Raw genomic sequence first — 24,670 nt, forward strand, 5'->3', positions numbered from 1 at the left:
AGCAATACCCCAAATCGTGCAGTCAGTCGTGTGTCCCCCTGTGCTTTGAATGTCAAAGCCTGGGAACTGAGTAACTGCGTTCTTCCGGATATTTTCAGACCCTTTACCTTTGACTCTACAAAGCAGCTGAGAAAGGAGGAGGAGGAGTACAGAGGGGATGGGGCCCGGGGATGATGAACACTTTGTCGGTTCGGTTTTGTGCATGTTTTCAGCTTGCTGTCCATCTTGCAAAAAATAACAAAAATTAAAAAAAAATAATTGAAATGTTCTAGTGGTCTACAGTTGTCGTCTATCAGCAACCGTAGCTAAAAGCAGCAATATGTATTTTATGTTTCATTTCTATGTGCTAAGTTTTTCCTGTTTTTTTTCTTTGTTTTTTTTTTTTTTTACACAACATTTAATGGTGATCGGGGCCCGCCTGTGGCATGACGACTGCTATCAGCAAAGTGAAAGGGTCTTCTTCTTCTACGACTGGAATGACATTTCTGCACAAAATGAACTATCACAGATGATGCAGGAGCTCAGCTCTGTGTGAAGTCACGGATATGCCAGATGTGTTGGTCATGCCACAGACAGCGCTAGATAAAGAGCACCTATTTCACTTTGAAGCTTAGGTTTACTTTGGGCTCATGTTTTTATAGGCTGGTGGTGAATGGTTAGAAAGGATCTAAACTCTGAGACATCCACTGAGCTGGTGGTGAGATCGGCTGGGATTTCGCCACAGCACAGGGGTTTACGTATTCCACTGGATAAAGACCTACAGTCATAGCTTCGTAGGCCATCCATGTCAGCATCCCAACAATCTATCTAGTTCAAATCCTAATTGATTATTAAGCCACTAACAGCCTTCTATAGATACTTCCCATCCACAGTTCTGATTCCGCTATACTAACTCAAGTACATGTAAAGGTAAAGATTGGATATGACAGAGAAAGCTTAAGGGAAAAAGCTAATACTTCATCCATTTGTTTGATCAAAAAAAAAATGCAAGATACACACAAATGTAAACCTGCCAGACATCAAAAACATCATCACTTAGTTTTAATACGTCTACCTAAAATACACCTTACTGAGATAAAAGCAATAATAATATTCATTTTTGAGATATTTCGTACACTGCAATAACATTCTTTCAACACATTTTTACTCATCTGTCACTGAAGTTCTTTTGTTTTTTTTTTTGCCATTCACATATGTCAGGGTTCATCATCACAATGATGATGCATCTTTTTTTTAAAGACTGCCTAAAGATGTGTTTGTTCCAAAAAAATAGATATTTTAGGTATGCTGCGCAGCCGAGAAGCAGCTGCAATTCTCATTATGCGATTATGATGGGGGCTTTTAAAGGTAACTGTTAGAAGGGAGACAGGTGAAGGAAGGAGAGTGAGGAGAAAGTCTCAAGCAGTGGAAACCTCTAGGAGTCACGAAGAAAGGAGACAAAAAGGTTTCCCGAGGAGATTCCTGAAGGTCAAGTGCCTTCAAAAAAAAGTGCTTCTCTTGGGGGAACAGTTAAAAAGCCATCGTGATATGACATCATTTCCACACACTTTCACTCATTTTTCTTTTTTCCTCCTTTTCTTTAAAAATGCGTAGCCGTGTGTGTCTGGAAGCAAACAGGTTTCTTATCAATCACATGATAAGAGTCTATTTTCATTTAGTGAGCTATTTTCATTCAAACTGACCTGACTCTAGGAGCACATCAGTTACAGTTAAAAGAAAATAACGGGGACATCCATCTAATTTTTTCCTTGTTTAAAGAGCACTTTTTCAGACGCAGAGGGGGCTTTTGTGGCTCTCGTCTAATCACCTAGAGGAGAATTTTAGAGTTAAGGTTTCAATCGTTCGACTCAATGTCTGTATCTCTTCATTCCTTCACTGGGAGAGAGAGAGGAAAGACTCTCTGTACTGATCATGACGTTTAGGTTATTAGAGTGGGTGGTTCAAAACTCAAGATGAGACACATTCTACCATGTTTTTACATATGGAAAAGAAAAATAAAGTAAAACAAAATATCCACTTCAAACTATTTTTTTTCTGGGTCACAACAAGACAGATAATTTTCACTAAAAATTATCTTTGATTTTTTTTTTTATATTATTACTTAAAGTATGCAGTACCACGCCTTTTGGCCTACTGATCCTGCCCTCTATACTACTAAATAGGGGATGGAAGGGGGATAAAAAGGGAAAGTAAATGGAAATAAAAAGGATGGGTTAATACATTGTTATAACTATAGGATAAGGGGGGAAAAAGCCCAAATAAAAGCTGCTTCAGCTTCTTTTCTCACCTTTTCCTTTTTGTTCAAAGGAGTTTAACTTCCTTGTAAGGCTCAATCAAAAGCTTTTGTGCACTTTCATTTAAGGCTTCTAAGTGTTCATTTTCGTGTATTTACTTATTCTAATTCTCCAACTTCATCACCAGGCCGTTTCAAGAGCCACAACCCCAAATATCCACACTGAGGCTGGTATGGGGACCATCTTGGCTGGGTGGGGCTGGGCTGGGCAGAAGGCTAGCTCTCTCACTGGAAGGCCTGGTGGAAGCGAGGCAGCGTGGTGGTACTAAGGCTGGAGCTGAACACTGGTGGGAGGGGGTGCAGGGGTCCGAGGCCCAGACCCCCGCTGGAGCTCTGCTGCTCCTGAGGTTGCGGTTGCAAAGAGGTAAGAGGTGCCGTAGCGACGGCAGCTGCTGCCGCGGCGACTGCTGCAGCATGGGGCTCGGCAGCGTGCAGAGATGAGGAAGAAGAGGAAGAAGAAGAGGAGGGGGTCGCGGATGAGGTGTAACCCATCACCAGCCCTCCCGTGCTCATAGGGGCACTGTAGGGAGGCAGGTTGAGGGGCAGGAACCCCAGCAGGTGGGAGAAGTCCATGTTAGCAGCACACAGAGACTCAGCGATCACCGCAGGGCTCTTGGACAGGAGGTGATCCCCACAAAGCTCATCCACCAGGCCCGAGGTGGGCTCCAGTCCGTCCTTGGGGGGTGAGGCAGCAGCATGTGGCTCTGCAGAGGGAACCGGGCCTGGCGAGCCACTCTGCAGATCCATGAGGAAGCTCTCCATCTCCACTTTCAAGGGCTTGTCCAGCAGGTATGAGGTAGATCCCAGCTGGTATTTGGGGGCTGGCTGGGGCTGGTGCTGCTGCTGGGGAGCCGGAGGCTGGTGGTGTGGGGGCAGCGGAGGGGAATGGTGGTGGTGGTGATGGTGGTGATGATGGTGGTGGTGATGGGAGTGTGGGTGAAGAGGTCCAGGGGATTCCATGTGACAGCCCATGCCCATAGCTGCAGACAAGGGACTGGGCATCAGGGACGGGTGTGGGTGACCCACCCCAGAATTAGACATGGCCTGGAGATGGTGGGGGTTGTACATGCCCATCGGAAAAGGGGCCCCACTTGGGAACGGTTTGCCCATCATGGGGTCTTTATTGGGACCCATGCCGCACATCATGGGGCTGAGCTCCTCCTTCACAGAGCAAGGTGGTGACCCAGATGCTAAAAGACCTAACATATCAGGAGGCTCCGTCTTGATCTTCAGTAGCTCCTGCGAGTGGCTCTTCTTCACGTGGCGTGTCAGATGGTCCTTCCTGCCGAAGCGCTGGGCACAATACTGGCACAGGAAGTCCTTTCGACCCGTGTGGACCACCATGTGCCGTCTCACATCCTTCCGCGTGTAGAAACGACGGTCACAGTGGTCGCACGGGTGTTTTTTCTCCTTGGCGCCACCAGAAGACTTCCCAGAGTGGCTCTTGAGGTGCTCCAAGAGCACGGGAGTGCTCTCGTAGCTCTGCATGCACACTTTACAGGTGAGATCTCCTGCTGTGGCAGAGTGCATGGCCACATGGCGCTTATATCCCAGCTTTGTGTTGTAGTGCTTCCCACACTCCTCACACTTGAAGGCCTCCTTGTTGGGGTCATGGGTCTGCAGGTGGTTCTTTAGGTGGTCTTTGCGGTGGAACATTTTCTCACAATACGAGCACTGATGGGTCTTCTGTGGAGAGTGTGTGGCCATATGCCTACAAGAAAAAGAAAGATTGTAAATTGTTGGGTTGTTTTAGTTACACATTCCTTGTCTTGTTGTCACATTTGTTATGCAGTCTGTCAGTGGTGTGTAGGCTAAAGTGAGGCATGAATTCCCTTCAGTCAAACCCCTTGTGTCCATATATACATAAATGAGTCACAGTGGTTTGCAGCCAGGACCCAAAATGGGTTTTGGAACCACTTCCTGTGATTCACCAGATTCCAAACATCCTAGTATGTTGATGAGTTTGAGACAAAGGGCCCTATTTAAACAATCTATAGTGCATGGACTGAAGTGCATGGTGCAAGTGCATTTAGGGCGTGTTAGACTCCACTTTTGACAGTTAAATGGGGCGGAATCTGGGAGCAAAGTAAGACTCAAGGGGCAAGAAGGTTATATTTAGTCCCTAAATTAACCATAGGTGTGTTTTGGGTATAAAAAGAATTAGTCAGGGTATCATCCCCCTTCCCTTTCCCTTTACATGGCAAATTCAGTAAATTGGAGAAGTGCAATTCTTCTTCTGCTGAGAGTGATGCAGTAAGAGCAGTATCTTCCCTGCAGCAAATATTGTGAGACAGCAGCTATGCTTTGTCTCTGCTATGTTCACATTTTAGAGAATGTCATTTATCTTCTCCTCATTAACAATATATTATTTCACCCACCTGCAACCCATCTGCAAACATCCCTGTGTGTGTAACAAGCGCACACATGTTGTAATGCACACTTCAAATAGTTGGAAAATACTGCACCATTCTGACTTAAAACCAGGTTTTTGTTGATCAATTGTACGATTGCTCTCTGCTGCCCTGAATAGAAATCTGTCAACAATGCGTATGACCACACCTCATTTTCAAGCCATACATGACCATGTGCACACAGATGGGTGCATGTACATGGGGTGCTGGCTGTGAAAATGTCAGCTGCGTTGGTCTGTAACTACCAATGACAGTTGCGTTTTTTGTAAGCCGAAGCAGAAGTTAGCATGGCCCGAGTTCCCTCATCAAAAAGCCAATGGGATTTTCCCAATGGATTTTGGATTACTGCATAAAATGAGCTCTGTGGCAAACAAAAGTTTGTGATACCTACACATTTTGTTCAGCAAGATAATCTTCACTAATGAACACTTTGATAATTTTTGAAGCCTAAATGCAATCGCCAGAAGTAAAAAGCTAATGTTTGGCTGTAAACAAACGGTCGCATAACTTAATGTCACCACCACAACGAGGCTGTAAAGCCCTGTTCGGTGTGACGATGTTCCATAGTCTCATTTAGCTACTTCTTTTTCTTTAAGAATTTTTATTATTTTATGTCATAGAACAAAACAATAAAATATCTGAAGCTTGTGTTAACCATAGCTATCAAACCAAAAACTCATTCAAAAAACCCACTGACTTTGAGATGAGGGAACCGGGAGTGCAAAAATGCTAACTGAGGACTCATTCCTGCACCCCTTCATTGGCTTTTTTTTGGACACTGTGGGAAAACTAATAAAGCTGATAAGGCAACAGGTGATTATTTACACCTCCAGCCATTACAGAGCAACAGTATCATTCATTTGAATTCACTTTGGTCTCCACCAACTGAGGGAAATATCTGGCTCTTCAGCTTGCTGATTGATGCAATGTTCATCTGCTAGTTGCTAACATTGTCTGTCTGCTGTTTGGAGCAGGGTAAGTAGTGTACACTGATCAGAGCTCACTGGAAACAGCTGCCTGCTGTCTCTAAAAATGACACTAATGAATCAAAACACTAAAGTTGCAGGCTGTGAAACCAAAACAATGAGCTGAAAGATGCTAAAACTCTTTGTAGAGCTGAGGGGAAGTGCGGAGTCAGGTGATAATTCTGAGTGGGTTTGCTATTATTGGTGATGCCTTTAACTTATAAATAGTCAAGCTAGAACTATTGATAGAAAAGATAATTCAGTTTTGCTCTCTGATGATAAAGTGTTTACTTTTTCAGGTTTACACATTAAGTCAATGTAAAAATTAAAGCCTTTCTCAAGTTGCTCATTGGAGAGTCTAAGAAAGCTAAATACGCCATGCATCATACTGTTTTTTAAAGGATGTGAATGTGATGAATTCTCAGTACCTGAAGAGCTTGTATTTGGAGCTGAAGGCCTTAGGACAGTGTGGCTGTGAGCAGTGGAAGGGTTTCTCTCCTGTGTGACTCAAGGCGTGGAGCCGGAGCTTCTCCTGTGAGGCAAACAGGGCCCCGCACACCAAACACTCGTTCCCACTCGCTTTCCCTACCTCTTCTCCTTCTTCCCTCTCCCTCTCTCTCTCTTTCCCCCTCTCTCGCTCTCTCTCTCTCTCTGTCCGTGGCAGCGGGGCTGCGCTCCCAAACAGCTTGGCGGCAGTCCGTCGTCCCTCTTCCTCCGGCGTCAGTGCGGTAATACGTTGTGAGGCATCGGCGGCAGCAGCTGCCATGGCAGCCCTAGAGTGCCGCTGCCATGAAAACTCACTTGTGGCTCCCCTGCCTTGCAGGCTCAACGTGGGAAGTTTTGGGTAGGGAAGGGCTGTCGAAAAAGAAGGCACTCAAGAGCTCACAGGAAGGGCCAACGATCCAGCGGAAACATCGATACAAAATCTGGGATGAGACAGAAAATACATACTTTGAAGTTTACTGTTTCCAAGTTTGTGGCAACATTAAACATATTTTCCTTATAAAATCAACTGTTTACCTGTTGAACTTGTCCTTCTTTTGTCTCTGCACTTGCCTTCTCTCTGTACTTTAGTCGCTCCTCTACTTCAATCTCTTGTTCTCTCCTCCTCACCCAGTCCCAACAGCTATGGTTGGCGGTGAGTGGGAAACACTGCTCTGCATTTTTACTGTCCTGCAAGGAGAGAGCAAACATGACAAACACAACGATAAGTTGACAAATGTGATTTCAGTGTCATTTTATTTTATTTTTAAGTAATACTTCACTCACAAAATGACCATTTGTATATCAATTAGCCATGCCATGTTACATTGAATTGGTTAAGAAAACTTTGCTGCATGGCTCCAGGGAATTTGGCAAACATATTGATTGTTTGATTGATTGGGGACCAAGTTTAACAGCAAAACTATATAAAAACATCAGTTTACAATCTCTAACACAAGTCCTGCAGTATAATCCAGTCTAATTTATCCAGTCGTATGCTCAGTGCTTCCCAGACACGTCCATTTTCGCTAAAACCTCACGATTCAAAACTAAACTGAACTGAAGGTGAAACTTATCTGTGCTCTCTTCAAAGCCAGACTCCAACATTAAGGATTTTTCAAAAAAAAAAAAAAAAAAAAAGGATGTGTTTGGGAAGTACTGAGCAAATGATTAGATCAGGGGTCAAACTGCGGCTCTGGCTCTTATATTTTATCACTGTTGTAGGCCTAAAGTGACTCTCACATTCTCCATTTGTAAAACTTTGTAGCTTACACACTAAAAACAAAATGATTTAACATCTCATAAACTAAAATGTGCATCACATGTCTGTGATCTGGCACCTCGTTCCTCTAAATTTTGATGAACCCTCGTAGCGTTGTCTAGTCTCGAGTTTCCCCAGATAGGCTTACTATGGCTTCCAAATCCAAAAAATGAAAAGGCTCTGTCCAAAAATGGACAGATTTGTTCGCTTTTATCGACAACGCCGTAAGTTAAAAGTACTGAATAATCATATATAGCCCAATGTAGAGCCACTTTGTGGGAAAACATATTAACGAATGCTCATTCAGACCTCTTAGTTATGTTGACAGGATAATTAAGCCTTCAACAGCTGTGTTTCCTTCATTATCAGGCTCAAATATGTTTTGCAGCTGGAGGCAGATTTTCTTTCTTTTTGGCCAAAAACTGCTCTTTTTTATTATGGTTGCTGACCCCTGGACTAGATAAATGATACTTTAATTTTACTGCACAGATTGTGTCAGAGATTCTATAAGGATGTTTTGTTATAGTTTCATTGTTGTTAAATGTGGTCCCCATTCAATAAATTTATGTTCTCCATTTGTTTGCATGCAAGAAAAACAAAGTTTTCTTTCAATTCAAGGAAACACAGCATGACTAACTGATACACACAATAGATTTGTGGGTAAAGTATTCCTTTAAAGCTCTGAAAACAAATGTAACAAAATGCAGTCATGTAGACAACAACTCAAAACCTCAGACACCTAAAATGAAAATGAAACCTCTCAAGCCCCTGATTCAACAGGTTTGACTTGAATCATAATCTGTCATTTGCAAAATTCCACTTTCCTCTGAGCTCACTAGGGGGAGCTGAATGACAAGTCTGACTGACGTGACACAAACTGTAAAGGTTTAGCAAAAAAAAAAAGGCTGTTTATAGAATGATGACTCTCAATCACACACACACACACACACACACAGCGTACTGTAATACCTTTACTTGTGTAACCAAATGTGAAGACTGAATGAAATAATACAGCCTTACCCCTTGTCATGTGTGTCTTCAGATGACAGAAGAGTGCATAAAGCCAGCTTAGTGTGTGTTTATGTGTGTACATGTATGTACTTGTTATGAAACTGGATAAGACTCCTGTAATCCTTGGGGAAACACAGAAACACACACAGCCCCCTGGGTAGAGGGTGGGCTGCGGCAGTTGGAGAAGGATAGGGGGTGGGCAATGTTTATGCCACAAACTTCCTAGAACCAGCACTACCTATTAACCTGAATTCAACAAATTCCTGACACCAGTGAAAACAGTGGCAAACTTTGAGGTGAAAAAGTGGGCAGCTTAAGTGAAAACTGCACCGAAACAGCTACCGACCCGCAGCTGTTTATTAAAATAAACCACAAACTATATTAACTCCCGAAAGACCGCTGAGCTCTCTCTCCCTGTCATCTCTGCATTCCCTTATTTACCCTCAGTGACCTCTGTGACCCCTGCTCGCTAACACACCAGCTAAGTCCAAGGTTGAGCGGACATGACGCAAATCACAATGCTCCGAGTGCCAGTCACGTGAATCGAGAGTGCATATAAGTACCGTAAACACATGTGGGCATATGTGACAGAATGCACACACACATGCACAGTGTCTGCATATACATACACAGCTCCACATGTAAAGGCATCCTTTCTGTGTGAGAGGTCACTGAGTTAAGAAACACAGCAAATATGTTGGAATCTGCTCTGAGTGCTTTTGCAGATGTTTATATTTACATGTTTACATACAATGCACAAACATGTATCCACAGGTTGGTGCATGTGGCTAACACATGTACACACTGCGCGAGAGCTGTGTGAGTGTTCATGTAATTTCTTCTGCACTTTAGCACATGCGTGCCTGTGTGCTCACGTATGTCTCAGTGCGTCCATACATGTGCAGTTGTCCTCGTAATGTATGTGTGTTTACAGCGGTGGTTAAGAGGACCTGACAGCTGTAGCGATGTGTGGTGGTCATCACCCAGCAGGGAGGGTGCAGGGGGGTGACACCCGTCCCATTGACCACCCTCAGGGAGCCCGGCTCTATTGTAAGGCCTACCCACATCGCACATTCCTGGCCTGAACCATGCCGTGTCTCCCTGCCTCTCTCCTCCGCACACAACAGCACATGCAACACACAGAGTTCTGGTCACGCCGAATGCAACATCATGTACACACCCTCTCCCCCACCCCCACAAGCGGCATGCTCAAACGCACTCACAAAGGCGCGCACACAGACAGGCAGATACAGTACAATGAAGAGAGTCCACACCATCAAGTTATAGAAATAAACCAAATAGAGCTTAAACACAAAGGGCACACCATGACAGGCCATGTGGAGCTCTAACTTCACACATGGATGCCCTCAGGTTTGAACAAGCCCAAATGACTGACCTATGCAACAACAGCATTATGCTTGCATTATGTATACATAACATTCAAACTCAGTAAAAAGAATTGTTCTCATTACCTGACATAGCTCTCCAAACTACTGATCATTCAATTTGACCATCAATGCTACCTCAGTCAGTAATGATCCACTTCAAACATAATGCTCTGTACCTTCCATGCTCTACTTTCAGAGCAGTTAAAATAAAACCAAAGTGCGCGATGGCGGTCCAAGTGACAATTGCACGCCCTTGGCTACCCATGTCAATTACTGTACTCCATCTCAAAAATGCAGTGCAATAACGGGTATGGAAACCACACGGTCACAACATTATTTTCCTTGCCCCATTTGCGCAGTGTTATTTAAACATATCAGAATCAAAATCCATTATTCTATCATTCCAGCTACCAGACATACTTGGAGGGAGACAAAACGCATGGAGAAAATAAAGAAACTGTCACATATCAACGCAAAAAAGAGGAACGTTACGTCAAAAGCCATAGAAATTAAATTTGTCATTACGGTACAATGAATGAAAGGCTATTTATAGAAGATAACTGTAACAATTTCATTCATGCACATAACAAAATTCCATGATATTTCTGAAAAAGATTTTACTAATGTCATGACTTTTCCAGTGCTGGAAAATTAACTAGTGGAATTCCATGACTTTTCCAGGCTTTCCATGAAAATGACATAAATAGTCATGTACTTGAATTTTATTGGGGGAAAATACGGGTATTTCATTACAAAAAAACTGTGCTTACTTTGATCAGAAAAAGCAAACACACACTAGAATCACAGACACATTTATTAAATTTTTTGATTAAATAAAGAAGAAAAGTCCATGTTTCCTAAAACGGTTTTATTTTAAAATGTGACCTTTTTCATAGCAGACATTTTGACTTGTCACAGCAGAAACAGCACAGGTGTTACTAATTATACCATTAATGGTGGCTCTGTTCTATTCAAGTGCCCCAGTAAGTCATGACAGTGTGACAGTGAGCCAGCACACACAGTAACAGGAACCTGAAACTGAAGCAGCTAAATGGAATTCAACCATCATTAATCTGATTATTTACACCTGTGCTTTTCCTACTGTGACATGTCAAAATGTCTTCTGTGGAAAATGCCTATACACTACAGTGCAATAGGCATGAATTAACTTTTTTGTTGTTTTTACTTTAACCTGAATAAAAGCATAATTTTTCTCCAATTACTGTAATGAAACGCTGCAGAGGTGACGTTGTTTTTGTAGGCCAACCACAAATTTTGGTGCATTCCAATTGCACTGTGAAAAATATCAACTAGAAATCCCCGTGAAGTCAGACATCCGACTCATAAAGTCACATGGATCTCACCAACCCCAACCTCAAAATCCAAGATGGCTGGTCTGTGCATCAACAGTAGTCAGAACAACAATGCTGTTTATTAGCACTTCTGTCTTATTTGTGTCTCATTAACACAGTCCTGGCTAATGTCTATCTGTAAACTGCAACAGTGTTTGTATGGGCAAAATAGAGCATGAGCTGTCGTTATCAACTGATATTGCTTACAGTGGCTAACCTGGATAGAACTGGTATTGCTAACAACATCTTGTGGTTTTCTGACTTGCTGTGCTAAAATACGGTATAACTGATGTCATTCCCAGCTCTGACCCCCAACTTCAGATGGTAAATGGAATGCATAATTAACATCAGCCTGGTCCCCACAACAACAACAAAAAATGTGAATTTTCAATTGGATTTTGGATTACTGCAGAAAATAAACTTACACATTTTGTTCTGTAAGATAATCTTCATAAACCAACACCACTTTTATGGGTTCTGAAGTGTAAAAACAATTGCTGGAAATAAAAAGCTTACATATAAAGGAACTACCACCACATTGCCACCACAACTAGGATATAAAGCTGTGTTTGGTGTGATGACGTTCTTGTAGGCTCATTTAGCCACTTGTTAGCAACTGCCCTTTTTAATACACAATAAAACTACAAAACTTATGATTGTAGTATTTACTGTTTTTATGTTTATGTAAACGTGAAAGTCTAACTAGGCATGCACGATAATATCAGCACGTCATTGGTATCAGTCGATTAGTATTAGCCGATAATGAACTTTCGGCATCGACCAACATTCTGAAAATATCGGTACATCATTGCTATCGGCCAATATCGGGTTGAAAATAGAATCGCCCAACATGCCTTTTCTTATTTTGCACAATGAATTAATTTTACATACACTGGAAAAGTATTATATTTCATGTCTCCATCTGCTGGTGGGTCATCATGATAAGAGTATGCGCGCATAATATGATGTTAATTACACTACAGAAGAGACCTGATTATCACTAAAATTAGGTGAGGAAAAAAGTGGATATATTGACATTGGTATTGGTTATCAGCCAAATTAGTTGTTATATATATCATATATATGTTATATAATGTTGGATACTGGCAAAAAAATCCACTAACATACATTCCTACCACAAACTTAATTTATGGCACTTTATGGCAATTTATGGCATTTATTGACTTTGAGACAAGGAAATCAGAAGTGCAAAAATGCTAGCTTATTTCTGGGTTTTAGCACTTGTAGCACTCTTTGTAAAAAGTAACTGCATATGTAACAGACAGCTAATTTAATTTAAGAAAGCTATACCAAAGCAAGTTAGATTGCCAAAGCTAGCCTTAGCTAAACCAAAATGTCCTTATCCTTTTTTTCTCCCTAGCTCTCGTCATAATTTAAAAATTTCAATTTAGTTGAACAGGCATCTCTGTAATTCAGTTGTTTACAACATAATTAAATCTGGCAGCAGCTAAATCGAGTCAACATGGAGAAAAATACAGCTACACTAGTCCTGCTAAAAGCTAACTTCTATTAGCTTAGCTCAGTAGAGTAATGGTAACAACCCTCACAGCTTTTGACTCCACCATAACACTAAATTTGGTGTGGTTAAACGAATTTAAATCATATATTACAATGTATTAAATTGTAGATGAATTTTTGTTTTGATATCAGTAGAAATTCCAATAGCTTATAAGGACACACGCCAAAGCTGTGTCATTTAAAGTTTTTATCTGTGTGTTAACCTTTTTCTCATTAGTAGTTTCACAGCTTCAATTGCTGCCCTTATGTAAGTGTGCATATATCCATAACAACATTAGTACTTCTGTATGATTCAAATATTTTCCCAACTTCAATGCAGAGTTTATCTAGTGCATTCACTAGGACTCATGTTTAAGCACATCGAAAGTGAAAATTAACTCTCTTCATTTATTGAGAGCTTCCTAGTGCTCGGCATAACAAGGCACATGCTTCTCTTCAATGCTTTGGAGAGAGATGGATTGGATGCTTAGAACACACTTGGACTTTCTGTCTAAATCAGGTGATCCATGACAAATACTTGCTATTTGTTTCAGTGATGCTTTGCTCAAATCTAATGGATAATAAGCTAAGGTATAAACCCCCAGGTTTACTGTGCTGGTCCTTTAGCACTCAGTCCCAAGAAGATACAGGGATAGGACAAAATTCATTTTCTGTGAACAGAAAACAAGACAGCTGTGTAAACTACCATCTATTCATCATCATCAAAGTAGCAGCATATCCAATTAAATTACAGGCTTCTACTTAACTGGTCCTGCCCAGACAAACAATGCCCACACTGACTCTGCTTCATCTCTAGATTACATAAAAACCAGACCAACGATAACATGAAGCTAGGTTCCAAAAGAGTGCTCCAGGAATGAGTCCTAAAACCTGAAAATGAGTTAGTACTTTAGCACTCCCAGTTAACTCGTCTGGGTTTTTGAATGATTTTGGTTAGATGCATGAAATCAGATCTGTGGTTAACACAAGCTTAAGAAACTTCCATGACTTGTTCTATGACATGAAACATGTCAGTAAATACCCGACTCGTGAATTTCGAAGCTACGGAGCATCATCACACCCAACACAGCTTTACAGCCTTGTTGTGGTAGGGATGTTCGTTTATAGCCTGACATTAGCTTTGTACTTCTGGCGATATCATTTATGCATCAAAAATGATAAAAGTTGTGTTCATTTGTGAGGATTATGTTGCTGAACAAAACGTGCAAGTATCATAAACGTTTGTTTACCAAAGAGCTTATTTTCTGCAATACTCCAAAATCCAATGGAAAAATCCCTCTTGTTTGTACAATCACACTGTATAGGTAGAAGGTTATAGGTCAGAGCACACAGTGCTTTATAATGAGGGTTTTCCGCCAGCACAACTGCAGCCATTTCAAACCACTTATCACCCTTCACCATCACTGCAGTGATCACAAAGTAAGAAACACACCACTGCAGGATGGAACTTCATTCCAAAATGGCAGATGCCGCTACGACAAACACTCCACAGCACATTCGCATGGAACCTCTGCTTACTTCTCCTAATCAAAAACGCTGAAGGCAAGAATTGAACCGCCACTTTCCAACCGCCTGGGTGTCTTTGGTTTCTGTCCTGGATGAAAGAGCTTCCACATTCCTTTCCTGAGGGGTCAGAGGTCAGCCTCTGCACTGCCTGCCTGCCCGCCCGCCACGGCTCCCGCATGCTGAGTGACTGGTATTAACCCCTTCACTGCCTGCCGCAGCCATACTGAGCAACATGTGAGGAAGGTTTCAGGGTTCGTCCGATTCTTTGTGGTGTTGATGGCACGAAGCCGGGCCAAACCAGGCCAGACTAGAGCGGGCTGGTTGCCTCTGCAGAACTGTGATCCACATAGCAGGACGCTGTGGCTACAGAAGCAGCCTGACTAAACTATACAGTACAAACAAACTAAATATAGAAAGTGAGTTCACCGTTCGGAGCTTAGGTGACAACAGCCGCACTCGAGTGGAGAGGGGGGTGGTGAAGTGTGTGTGTGTTTGTGTGTTTTTACAGTTTTTAAAGTTGTGATGTTAATTTGATGCTTAATTTGAAACCTGCATATGAAACTGTACATATTACACATGTTATTAAACAAAATGACCAGTGCTTCCACACCTGGTGATTATTTCTCAGTTTTAAAACTTTTTTGTGGAGAGTACTCAATTCTTATTTTTCAGAGGTGGCGTGTTGTTGTTTTTTATAGTTTCAGAAAGCTCTTGGGTTGTTTTAGGTTGCCAGGTTGTTGTTTTAAGTAGGAAATTTTTAATAACAAATGTGATTCAAGATTTTACAGTCTCATTTCTGTTTCTGTGGCATACTTTGTGTAATATGTATTTATGTTTCTGGAAGTCATTGTTATTGCTGCATATCTTGGCTAGAGCGATAATTTTATTCCAGGTTAAATGAAACTAAATCTAATAATAATAGAAATAAATTTTTACTAAGATAATCATAATTATAATAATAATAAAACAGATGAAATCAATTGTCAGTTTTAAACATGACAAAATTATCTCATGTTTTGACCTTTTAAAAAAATGTATGACACAATGTAGAGGAAAGCATTGTCATGATTTTTTAAGAGTACCTAACACAGCATCACAAGACCCCCATCACAAGCATGTTAAATGTGAACAAGATGTGCAAAATTCAGATGGACCTGGAGAGGGAGTGTGCCAAAGGAGGGAGTTTTCAAGAGGAAATAAGACGTGATAGAAGCAGCCTGATAAAGATTGCGAGAGTGTGGGAGAAAGCTTCAGTAAACCAAGTAACAGATAAAGGCCCAGCACAGTTAGGCTGAGAGAGAGACAGGGAGCAGAGTGGGAGGGGGGAAAGCGAGGTGAACAAGGGAGGGATAAAGGATGACAAAAAAGGGAGGGAAAAACTGGAGTCACTTGCAATGTTGAAGTCAGGGGTCTCTGCAGCAGTCAAGTGACTTCAGAGAGCAATGAGGGCGGGTGGTGGTGGTGGGGGGACAGGTCATGCTTTACTAACCACTTTGACCGAGCCTGGAAGCCAAGGAGGATGAAGGCAGCATGACTGCCATCAGCTCACTTCAGTTATGTCAGAAAACTTTACAGCAATTTTAAAAAATGACTTCACTATAAACTATACTTTTGGTGTTTATGGCAGCAGAAAGAACATATAGAAATGGATAACACAACTACTCAGCCAAAAACAGTTTAAATAATGAAGTAATAAATAAATAAATAAACAGAATTACCGCCTCATGGTGGTATGCCTCCATGCACCAGTCAAGTTACAGTTAAAATTTACATCCCTGTCTGTGAAAGAATGAATGCATCACACACATCTTCCCTCCGACAGCACAGAAGATCTATCTAATGAGCATAGTTTCAAGATTAGTGTCATAAATTCAATTTCTGAATGTCTCCCCTTCTGTTCCTGAGATAAGACACTGAATAATGGCCAGAAAAGTGTTTTATGCAGAACATTATGATGTCACAGTGAAGTTGATCTTTGACTACTAAAATGTGATCAGTTCATTGTTGAGTTCAAGTTAACATTTTAAGGCATTTTTGAGATATCACATTCATGAGAATGGGACGGACAGATGTAAATCATAATTTATTCTATTAGACATTCATTTTGTCATAATGTCAAATTTTTGTCATAATTACCATATGAATTCTTGAGTTATGGCTAAAAACATGTTTTTGTGAGGTCACAGTGACCTTGACCTTCAACTACCATTTTTAAATCACTTCGTTCCTTTGTGCCATCTTGAGATACTGTGTGCGTGAGAATGAGACGGATGCAAGGTCACAGTGACCTTTGACTACTAAAATGTCATCAGTTCATTGCTGAGTTCAAGTTAACATTTTTGAAGAAAGTACTTTAAGGCATTCTTGAGATATCACATTCATGAGAATGGGACGGACAGATGTACGGACAGACAACCAACAAACATATTGCCTCCGGCCACGCTTGCTGCCAGTGCGAAGGCATAAATATTCATTGTGTTTGTATTATTGGGTGAAAAGCATTTAGAAAATAACTAAAATGAAAAAAAATTGTTCAGAAACAATTTTGAGAAGTGATTTTACTGTTCAGGTCAACTATTGACCAAACATGTCAAACTATTTCTGTTTCCAGCTTCTCAAACGTGACGATGTGCTGCTTTTCACTTACACTTTTTTATACACATTTATATCTTAGTTTGGCTTAGTTTTACAGAATGAGTGATTAATCAGTATATCTAAACGAAAAAGAAATCCACAGATTATTGGTAATTGCAGTCATAATTTTGAGAACAGCTCTGGTGCATCAAATAGGAAAAAAGGCATATTTTTCCTGCACACCCAAACACAGCTGTAACTGCAGGAAAGAACCATCTGCAATTTAAAATCAGGGTTCCCCCAGCTGCTAAAATGTGAAATTCAGGGACTTCCCAGTACTCAAATTCAAGGACCAAACATTTCAATCGTTTGAGACAAGAATCAACGTTAATTACTGTTACAATGCTCAGAATTTTAATAATGAGAACAAGCAGGTTTTACTAAAGCTCACAGTCAACCGTTTAACATCATTGACACAACTGCAGGAGACACACATGCAGGCAGTGACACATACCGTAGTCTAATTACTATTAAGTTAAAAAAACATCAAAAGAAATTTAATTTCTATTCTTGCACAAAATACATAAATTCAAGCACTATTCTATCTCTATTCTATTCTGTCTATTTTTTTGTATTTTCCAAGACCTTCATTTTTTAGTCAAATTCACAAACTTTCCAGGTTTCAAGGACCCATGACAACCCTGTAAAATAATATGATTTTCTATGAAAGGAGTTGCTTGTTGTTATCATTTACAATCTGCAAACAAACTGTTAGTGATTATTTTAATGAAAAATACTCTACAGAAAAAAATACTCAGAACATCAGAAAATAGAAAAAAAAAAAAAACATCAAAATTTCCCAGAGCCATCATTGATATTTTCATATTGCTTGTTCTGTTCTACTAAGATATTACTTTTATTACTATGAGTTTCAAAAAAGCCTGAAAATGATAAATAATTACAGATCATAATGTAAAATATATATATATATATATATATATATATAAAAGATTAATTGTAAAATAATTGAGGATTTTACTTTAAAATGTAACATTTATTTATTATTATATTATTTTCTTTCTTTGGTATTGCTGATATTCTGAGTTATCCTTTGGTTAATATTAGATAGACAGAAATAAGCCTTGGGCTTAGGCCTATTCCTTTTTCAGTTATTGACTGTGAGAAAATTTGTGTGAAATAATCATTGTTTGTTAAGATGGATGTAAGTGAAATACAAAATATTCATTCATTCAATCATTTATTCATTCATTCATGATATGAAAAGCCACTTCCCACATATTTAGATGCAAAACAGTTAATGTTATTCATTTGTCGAATACAATGCAAAAAATTCAAGTGCAAAGAAATTAATTTGTGTCTAGAGATGGATGAAAAAATCCTAAGAAATTAGCAAAGTCATTTCCGTTTGGCTATAAGTGTGTAGCTATAGACTCCTGAAATCTATGTAAAGAGGAATAATAGAGTGAATGAATAAAGGCTCTGTCATTAATATATGATTAAAACATTTTAAATTGACTGCAGAGGGGAGAGGCTGCACACATAAATACAGAGTGTTCTATTTCTTACAGAAGTCTTTCTCTATTTCAACAGTGTTCCTCTCTGTCTCTCTCTCCCCCCTCCTCCCCCCTCCTCCCCCAGGTTTCAGTTCCTCTCCTGCTTGTGAGCCAGGGTGAAGCTCTACACATGGAGGAAGGAGGAACACAAGGGTGGAGGGCAAGAGGAAGAGTCGTCCCCCCCCCCCCCCAAACCAAATCTGCCAAACCCTCACCCATCCCGACAGTTAGTCCCAGCCACATTGAGCCGGGATGTGGCCATAAAACCAGCAGCGTTGCCCTGTCCTGGCTAAAGATAGCCCAGGCTGTGGTCTGGCTGGGGGGAAGAAGGCAGGGCTCATCTAACTGTCACCAAGGAACACCTTCACGACTACACTGCCTTCTTCTCCTGACTTTACAACGCTGTTATGTCACAGTGAAAAAAAGACATGCATTTTCCTTAACTGGTACTGTTACCATCTGATGTTTTCAACTCCATCTGAATGTATATGTCCTGCTGATTGAACACAATAGTGATTCAACCAACAACCAGCTAACCACAGGTTACTGATATAAACACACATTGACATTTCTTGAGAATAAATAAATAAATAGGATAAGGTGGTTCTGTAAATTTGTAAATTCTAACGGTTCATTACGGAGCTATTCATTCATACCACTTTTGGTCATCAGTGGGGATATGGGATGGAAACACATGACTATAGCAGTGATGCCACCAAGGGGTGGCCAGGGGGGCCACAGCCACCCTGATACAAGCTCTTAACTTTTAATGTTGAGTAGGCTTTTTCCCAGTAAATGTGATTTAAATTAATAACACATTAAAAACAGGATTGTTGTGGAACTCCAAATGTTAACTGTGCTGGAAATAGTCTATTGTCTATTCAGATAATCAGTGATATTAACCATAAGAAACCAAAGTAAATCATTATGTGATTCTTAACTACCATAGTGACATAGTTTGCAGCAAGCCTATATACCACAACAGCAAAACAGAATTCCAGAAATTCAGTTGTGGCTTTTGGTTTTGGTGTGTCACGCCATGATTATCAGTGGCCACCCCTATGAAAAATTTCTGGGGATGCCACTGGACTTTTGGACCAATAGATTAGAGTCTAATATTCATGACACTCACTCGCAAATTGTTCCTAATATATAGGGAAAGATGTTGTGCTTAAGTTTATTGCAAACCAAAATTTCTAACATATCAAACAAGTTTAGTGTGGATTCTTATGTGAGGCACAATTGAGCAGCTCTGTGAGGCTGCACTTACAACACAGCTGTGCTATGAACTAAATGCTAACCTGCTCACAGTGGCCATGCTAAAATGCTTAATGTTTAGCGGACAGTATTTACCCTGTTCATCATCTTAGTTTGGCCTGTTAGCATACTAACAGTTGCTAATAAAGTGTTGCAGGGATGATGGTTTTTAATAGGCTGACACAGAAGTCAGCATTGTCCTGGTTCCCTCAACAAAAAGTCTGTGGGATTTTTCCATTGAATTTTGGATTACTGCAGAAAATAAGCTCTGTGACAGAAAAAGGTTTGTGATACTTTGTTCACCATGATAATCTTCACAAATGACAACCACATTTCTGGAGCATAAATGCAATCCCCATTTGTAAAAAGCTAATGTTAGGCTTTAAACAAACTAAACAATGGTCATGTGACTTAAAGTCACTACGGCAATAATATTCAGCGTGATGATGTTCTGTTGTCTCATTTAACCACTTTTTAGCCCCTTTTAAAGACGCAAAAGCTTCAAAATTCACAAATGGGCTATTTACTTAACTGAACATGAAAGTTTCTTAAGCTTGTGTTAACCACAGATTCCTTTTCAGGCATTTAACTAAAAACCCATTTAAAAACTCAACTGACTTCAAAACACGGGAACCAGGAGATCTAAAATGCTAACTCAATTCTCGGTTTTAGGACTCGTTCCTGCACCACTCGATTAGCACAACACACAAACTACAGCTCAAGATAATGGAAATGTCATTAGTTTTGAACAAATTAACATTTCGAGCAGATGATGGCACTACATGACATCTTAGGGGATAACCAAAGTCAGTAGAATTCATCCACTGGGGACCAAGAACGTCTGTACAAAATTCAAACACTTCAATAAAATCTAGTGGTTGTTGAGGTGTTTCAGTCTGGGTCAAAGGGCCAAACAGACTGACCAACATTGCCATTCTTAGAGCCACAACACTAGAGTCCTGTTTAAGGAAGGAAACATTTTTGTGGCAGAATTTATTTGTAGAGCCTGGAAGGGGAAACAAGTTCTTTGTTTGCATTGTAATGTTATGTGTAAGCAATTATGTTCTTGTCTGACCAATGTTTCACTACTCCAAAGTATTTTTGGGTGCCTGATAAATGCATGTGGACCAAGCACCTGTATGCACGATACAATAAATAACATACCCAGCTAACAATAACAAGGTGGTTGACATGAGCAGAAATAGCAGCTGGATATATAAAATGATAAAAACAACCTCAATTCCAAAATTTAATCTACAGAAAATCAAATGAAAAGCACTCTATACTCTCAACTCAGCAAGCGTTTAACCGAAGACAGCAAAGAAATGCATTAAAGGTCTAGTGGTGAGATTGCAGATTGCAACCAAGTGAAACTTCTCCCATGTGCCGAGCATGTAGGAGAGCTACGGTGGCCAATGCAAAAACACGAAAACATGTGTGGCCCTGCCTAGAGCGTGTATTTGGTGTGTTCATTCTGGATAAACAACATGGCAGAGTCTGCAGAAGAGAACCTGCTCTGTATGTAGATATAAACGGCACATTCTAAGGTAGCAAAAACAAAACGATTCTTTTTTCAGGTGAATAGAAACTAATGAAAACATAGTTGCGCATGTTTTATACCATTTTTTGCCAATAGATGCCCCTAAATGCTACACACTGGACCTTAAACATTAAAAGAATGAAGGGGACAAACTTGTGGAACATGCCTCAGGGGGGAACTGCAAACACTTCTTATCTTAACAGATAATCTACTGAGATTGTACAGTCACAGCCAGTAAGCATCAAGCATCCATCTGCACCACAACACAGGAACACATTAATGGTGTAACCACAGGCCATGGTATCATTCATTAATCTTGTAAGACTGTCTCCAACACACTTGTTTGTACTGTGGGACACAAAAACATCAGCAGACCATACTACAAAGCACAGTGTGATGGTAGCAGAACAAGTAACACACATGGATGTTAGACATCCATTAACTAGCATTACTTGTTCAACAACTAATATATCTATCCGGTGTGTGTGTGTGTGTGTGTGTGTGTGCTGTGTTGAGCTGGTGAGGAGGATGCAGGGGTCAGCCAGGTTGTCGGGGGTGACACTGAGTCCAAGCTGCCTATTTGACACTGGGAATGTGTTTGTTAGTGAGACCACAGGCCACACACTCTCAGACACACACATACACACAGATGCATGAACAAGTTCTTGCCTATACTTCCTACATGAACGCACAGGGCGGCAAATGTCAGTCCAATGAAACCTTTAAAAACATGCACACACGAAGCAGCAGACATCCTAACTAACGAGAAATATTCATGAGATGAGAGCTGTAGTTTTTAGATACTAATAAATGAACTGTTGCTTAACTTTGTTAAAATAACAAAGATGCCAACTTCTGACAATGGATGCTAAAGTGGATCCAATTTGTCTGAGAATATGAAACACAATTCATTTTTTCAGAAAGACAAAAAACAACTGCTCAATGAGAGACTAAACTGACTTAGAGAAGCTCATGTGACAGAGCTAGCTAGCAAATATGACATTAAACTCTAAATGTCAGTCAACTCTGGCTAAGGGAAACCCCAATCCCAGAGCCTTGAAAGGCACAGTTCAACCCAAAATCAAAAATACATATTTTTCTTATTGCCTGCAGTGCTATTTATCAATCTAGATTGTCTTTGTGTGAGTTGCAGAGTGTTGGAGATATCAGCCATAGAGATGTCTGCCTTCTCTCCAATATAATGGAACTAGATGGCACTCAGCTTGTGGTACTCAAAGCACCATAAAAAATACATTAAAAAAAACTGAACAGCAATATCTCTTGACAGAAACCATGACCCAGCTACTGAAGATAATCCACGGACCTTATTGTAAGCAGTTTCATGTAGGAACTATTTTCTTTTTTTCTAAACTACATCCATCAACTGTATCACTATGCAGAATGAAGTGTGCATCTATTGCTAGCTCACCTCGCACCACTGAGCGAGCTAACGTTACAGCTCAGCCAAGGAGGTCGCCATTAATGTTCACATCCTGCGCTGTTACAAGCATGAGCCTCTCGTCCATGAATAGATGCACTCTTCCCTCTGCGTAGTGATACGGTTGGCGGGTTTAGTTTACGTGAATCTACTCACAACAAGGTATTATCTTCAGTAACTGGCTCACCACACAGAAGGAGGCGTGCACCTACGGCTAGCTTACCTAACACTACTGAGCTTGGTAAAGTTACAACTCAGCCAAGGAGCACAGCATTAATATTTACATCTCCCGCTGTCACAAACACAAGGCTCGTGCCTCATGAATGTTCACAGTTCCCTCTGAAACTAACGAAAACTGTCCAAACCAAAACTATCTGAGAACACTTCAGATCAGGCAGAAATATCACTATTGTGTGGTTTATTGTTGACATGAATGATAACTTTACCACCTCTGACAAAGTGAAGCTCACAACCACTTCCCTCCACTTTTCAGGGGGAAGCATACGCAGTGTCAGAGCCCTCATATGTTAGCAAGAAACAGGGAAGCCAATCCTATTAGCAGGGTTAGGGAGGCAGGACTCATAGTAGAGAACCAAATCTGTTAACGCTTTATGTACCAAATACATTGACTAGACACTGATGGACAACTGTGTTTTTGATAGGGACAGTTCAGGAGTCACTGGATATAGGTAAGGATATGCTCCTACTGTCCCTACCCAATTCTATGCCCTTGGTGAACTGTCCCTTTAAGGATGAATGGATTACTAAATGGGCCCACTGGGCACAAGCCCAGGGGCTCAAAATGTCAGAGGGCCCCTTTGGCCTTCACTTGCAAAATTTCACTCAAATTAACATGTACAACCCAGGAAGAGACTCAAAATATCCACAAAGAGGCACAAAAAGACCACAAGGAGACACAAAGGAACTGAAATGAGACAAAAAATAACCAAAAAAGACAAAAAAAATTCTCCCAAAGAGACATTAAATGACAAAGAGATGCAAAAACACCATAAAGTCTGTGTGCCTTGCTCTTATGTAGGAGAGGTGGTGGGGCCTTTTGAATATCTGTGCCCAGGGACCCACTGTCTCACAATCTGTCCATGCTTTTAAGCCTAGACACTGTTTCCACAAATATGTCTGACTTTATCCTCTTTTGAAAAATGGAAAATTTTACTGCAGCATCAGTCTAGTGAGGATAATTCCATTTTCACTTTGAAATTAAGAGAGGATAAACTCTTCAGAGAGGAGACAGCGACTGACAGCTCCAAACTGCACTGATTCCTACCACTGACAATTAGCCCATAATACATTAAATAAATACTAAAGATGCACAACTACCTTAAAGTAAACACACCAACTCCTTTTAGCTTATCCGACTCATTCTTCCCTTTTATCTCGCATTTGTTTTGACCTCCTCCTCCGTTGCTTCTTCTCATCATCTTCCTCCTCCTCCCTGCCAGTGTTTCTGCTCCTCCTTCATCTCTTCAACCCTTCATCCCTCACTTCCTTACTTCTGTGTGTCCTGCATGCCAATTCAAACACCCTGATATCAGCCTGCGCTCATTAGGAGCTTCATCTTCTCCTCTTTTCTCTAGTCGTTTCCTTTCCTTCGTCTCCTGCTGTGGTCACCACAGACCGTTTGGGAGGCACCTATCAAAATAAGCAGTCTAGTTTCAAGTCTTCCAGCGTGTGTATATGTGCGTGTAAAAGCTGGCACAGCCTTTGAGACATCACAAACACAAACCACATCAGAGTGTAATGTCATGTTAGTAGAGACGCTAAATTGTATCATCATCATTATCATCATTGCCACAACTGTCTTTATTATCAGATATCAGCCTCACTTCTCACTCTATTTCTCTCTGTCGGTCTCACTTCAAGTGCAGGCTGGTACCATCGAGAGACATCTGGGTAACACACATCCTTGCTTTAACGATGATTGGGGTTTGGTGGAGACTAATTAGAAAATTAACTGGCTCCACAAACAAAGACAAACAGGGCATCTCTTTCTCTCTTTCTGCACTAATTTGCAAAAAAAACAGTTGGGGGTAGTTGTATTTAGAAAAATCTCTCTCAGC

General features: G+C 40.7%; 1 protein-coding gene across 2 annotated transcripts in view; it reads right to left on the reverse strand.

Moving 5' to 3' along the window:
* Positions 1-2,377: 2,377 nt before the first annotated feature.
* plagl2 (pleiomorphic adenoma gene-like 2) overlaps positions 2,378-24,670 on the reverse strand; it is a 56,123-nt gene continuing 33,830 nt past the window's right edge. For both annotated transcript variants that reach the window (XM_033628589.2, XM_078170295.1), the window contains exons 2-4: positions 6,690-6,842; positions 6,098-6,595; positions 2,378-4,004 (exon numbers count right to left, since the gene is read on the reverse strand). In XM_033628589.2, the coding sequence (XP_033484480.1) occupies positions 2,519-4,004; positions 6,098-6,435 (1,824 nt within the window). In that variant the 5' untranslated portion in view covers positions 6,436-6,595; positions 6,690-6,842 and the 3' untranslated portion in view covers positions 2,378-2,518. The remainder of the gene's footprint in view (positions 4,005-6,097; positions 6,596-6,689; positions 6,843-24,670) is intronic.

This window comes from Epinephelus lanceolatus, chromosome 8 (assembly GCF_041903045.1).
Source record: "Epinephelus lanceolatus isolate andai-2023 chromosome 8, ASM4190304v1, whole genome shotgun sequence".
Lineage (NCBI taxonomy): Eukaryota > Metazoa > Chordata > Actinopteri > Perciformes > Serranidae > Epinephelus > Epinephelus lanceolatus.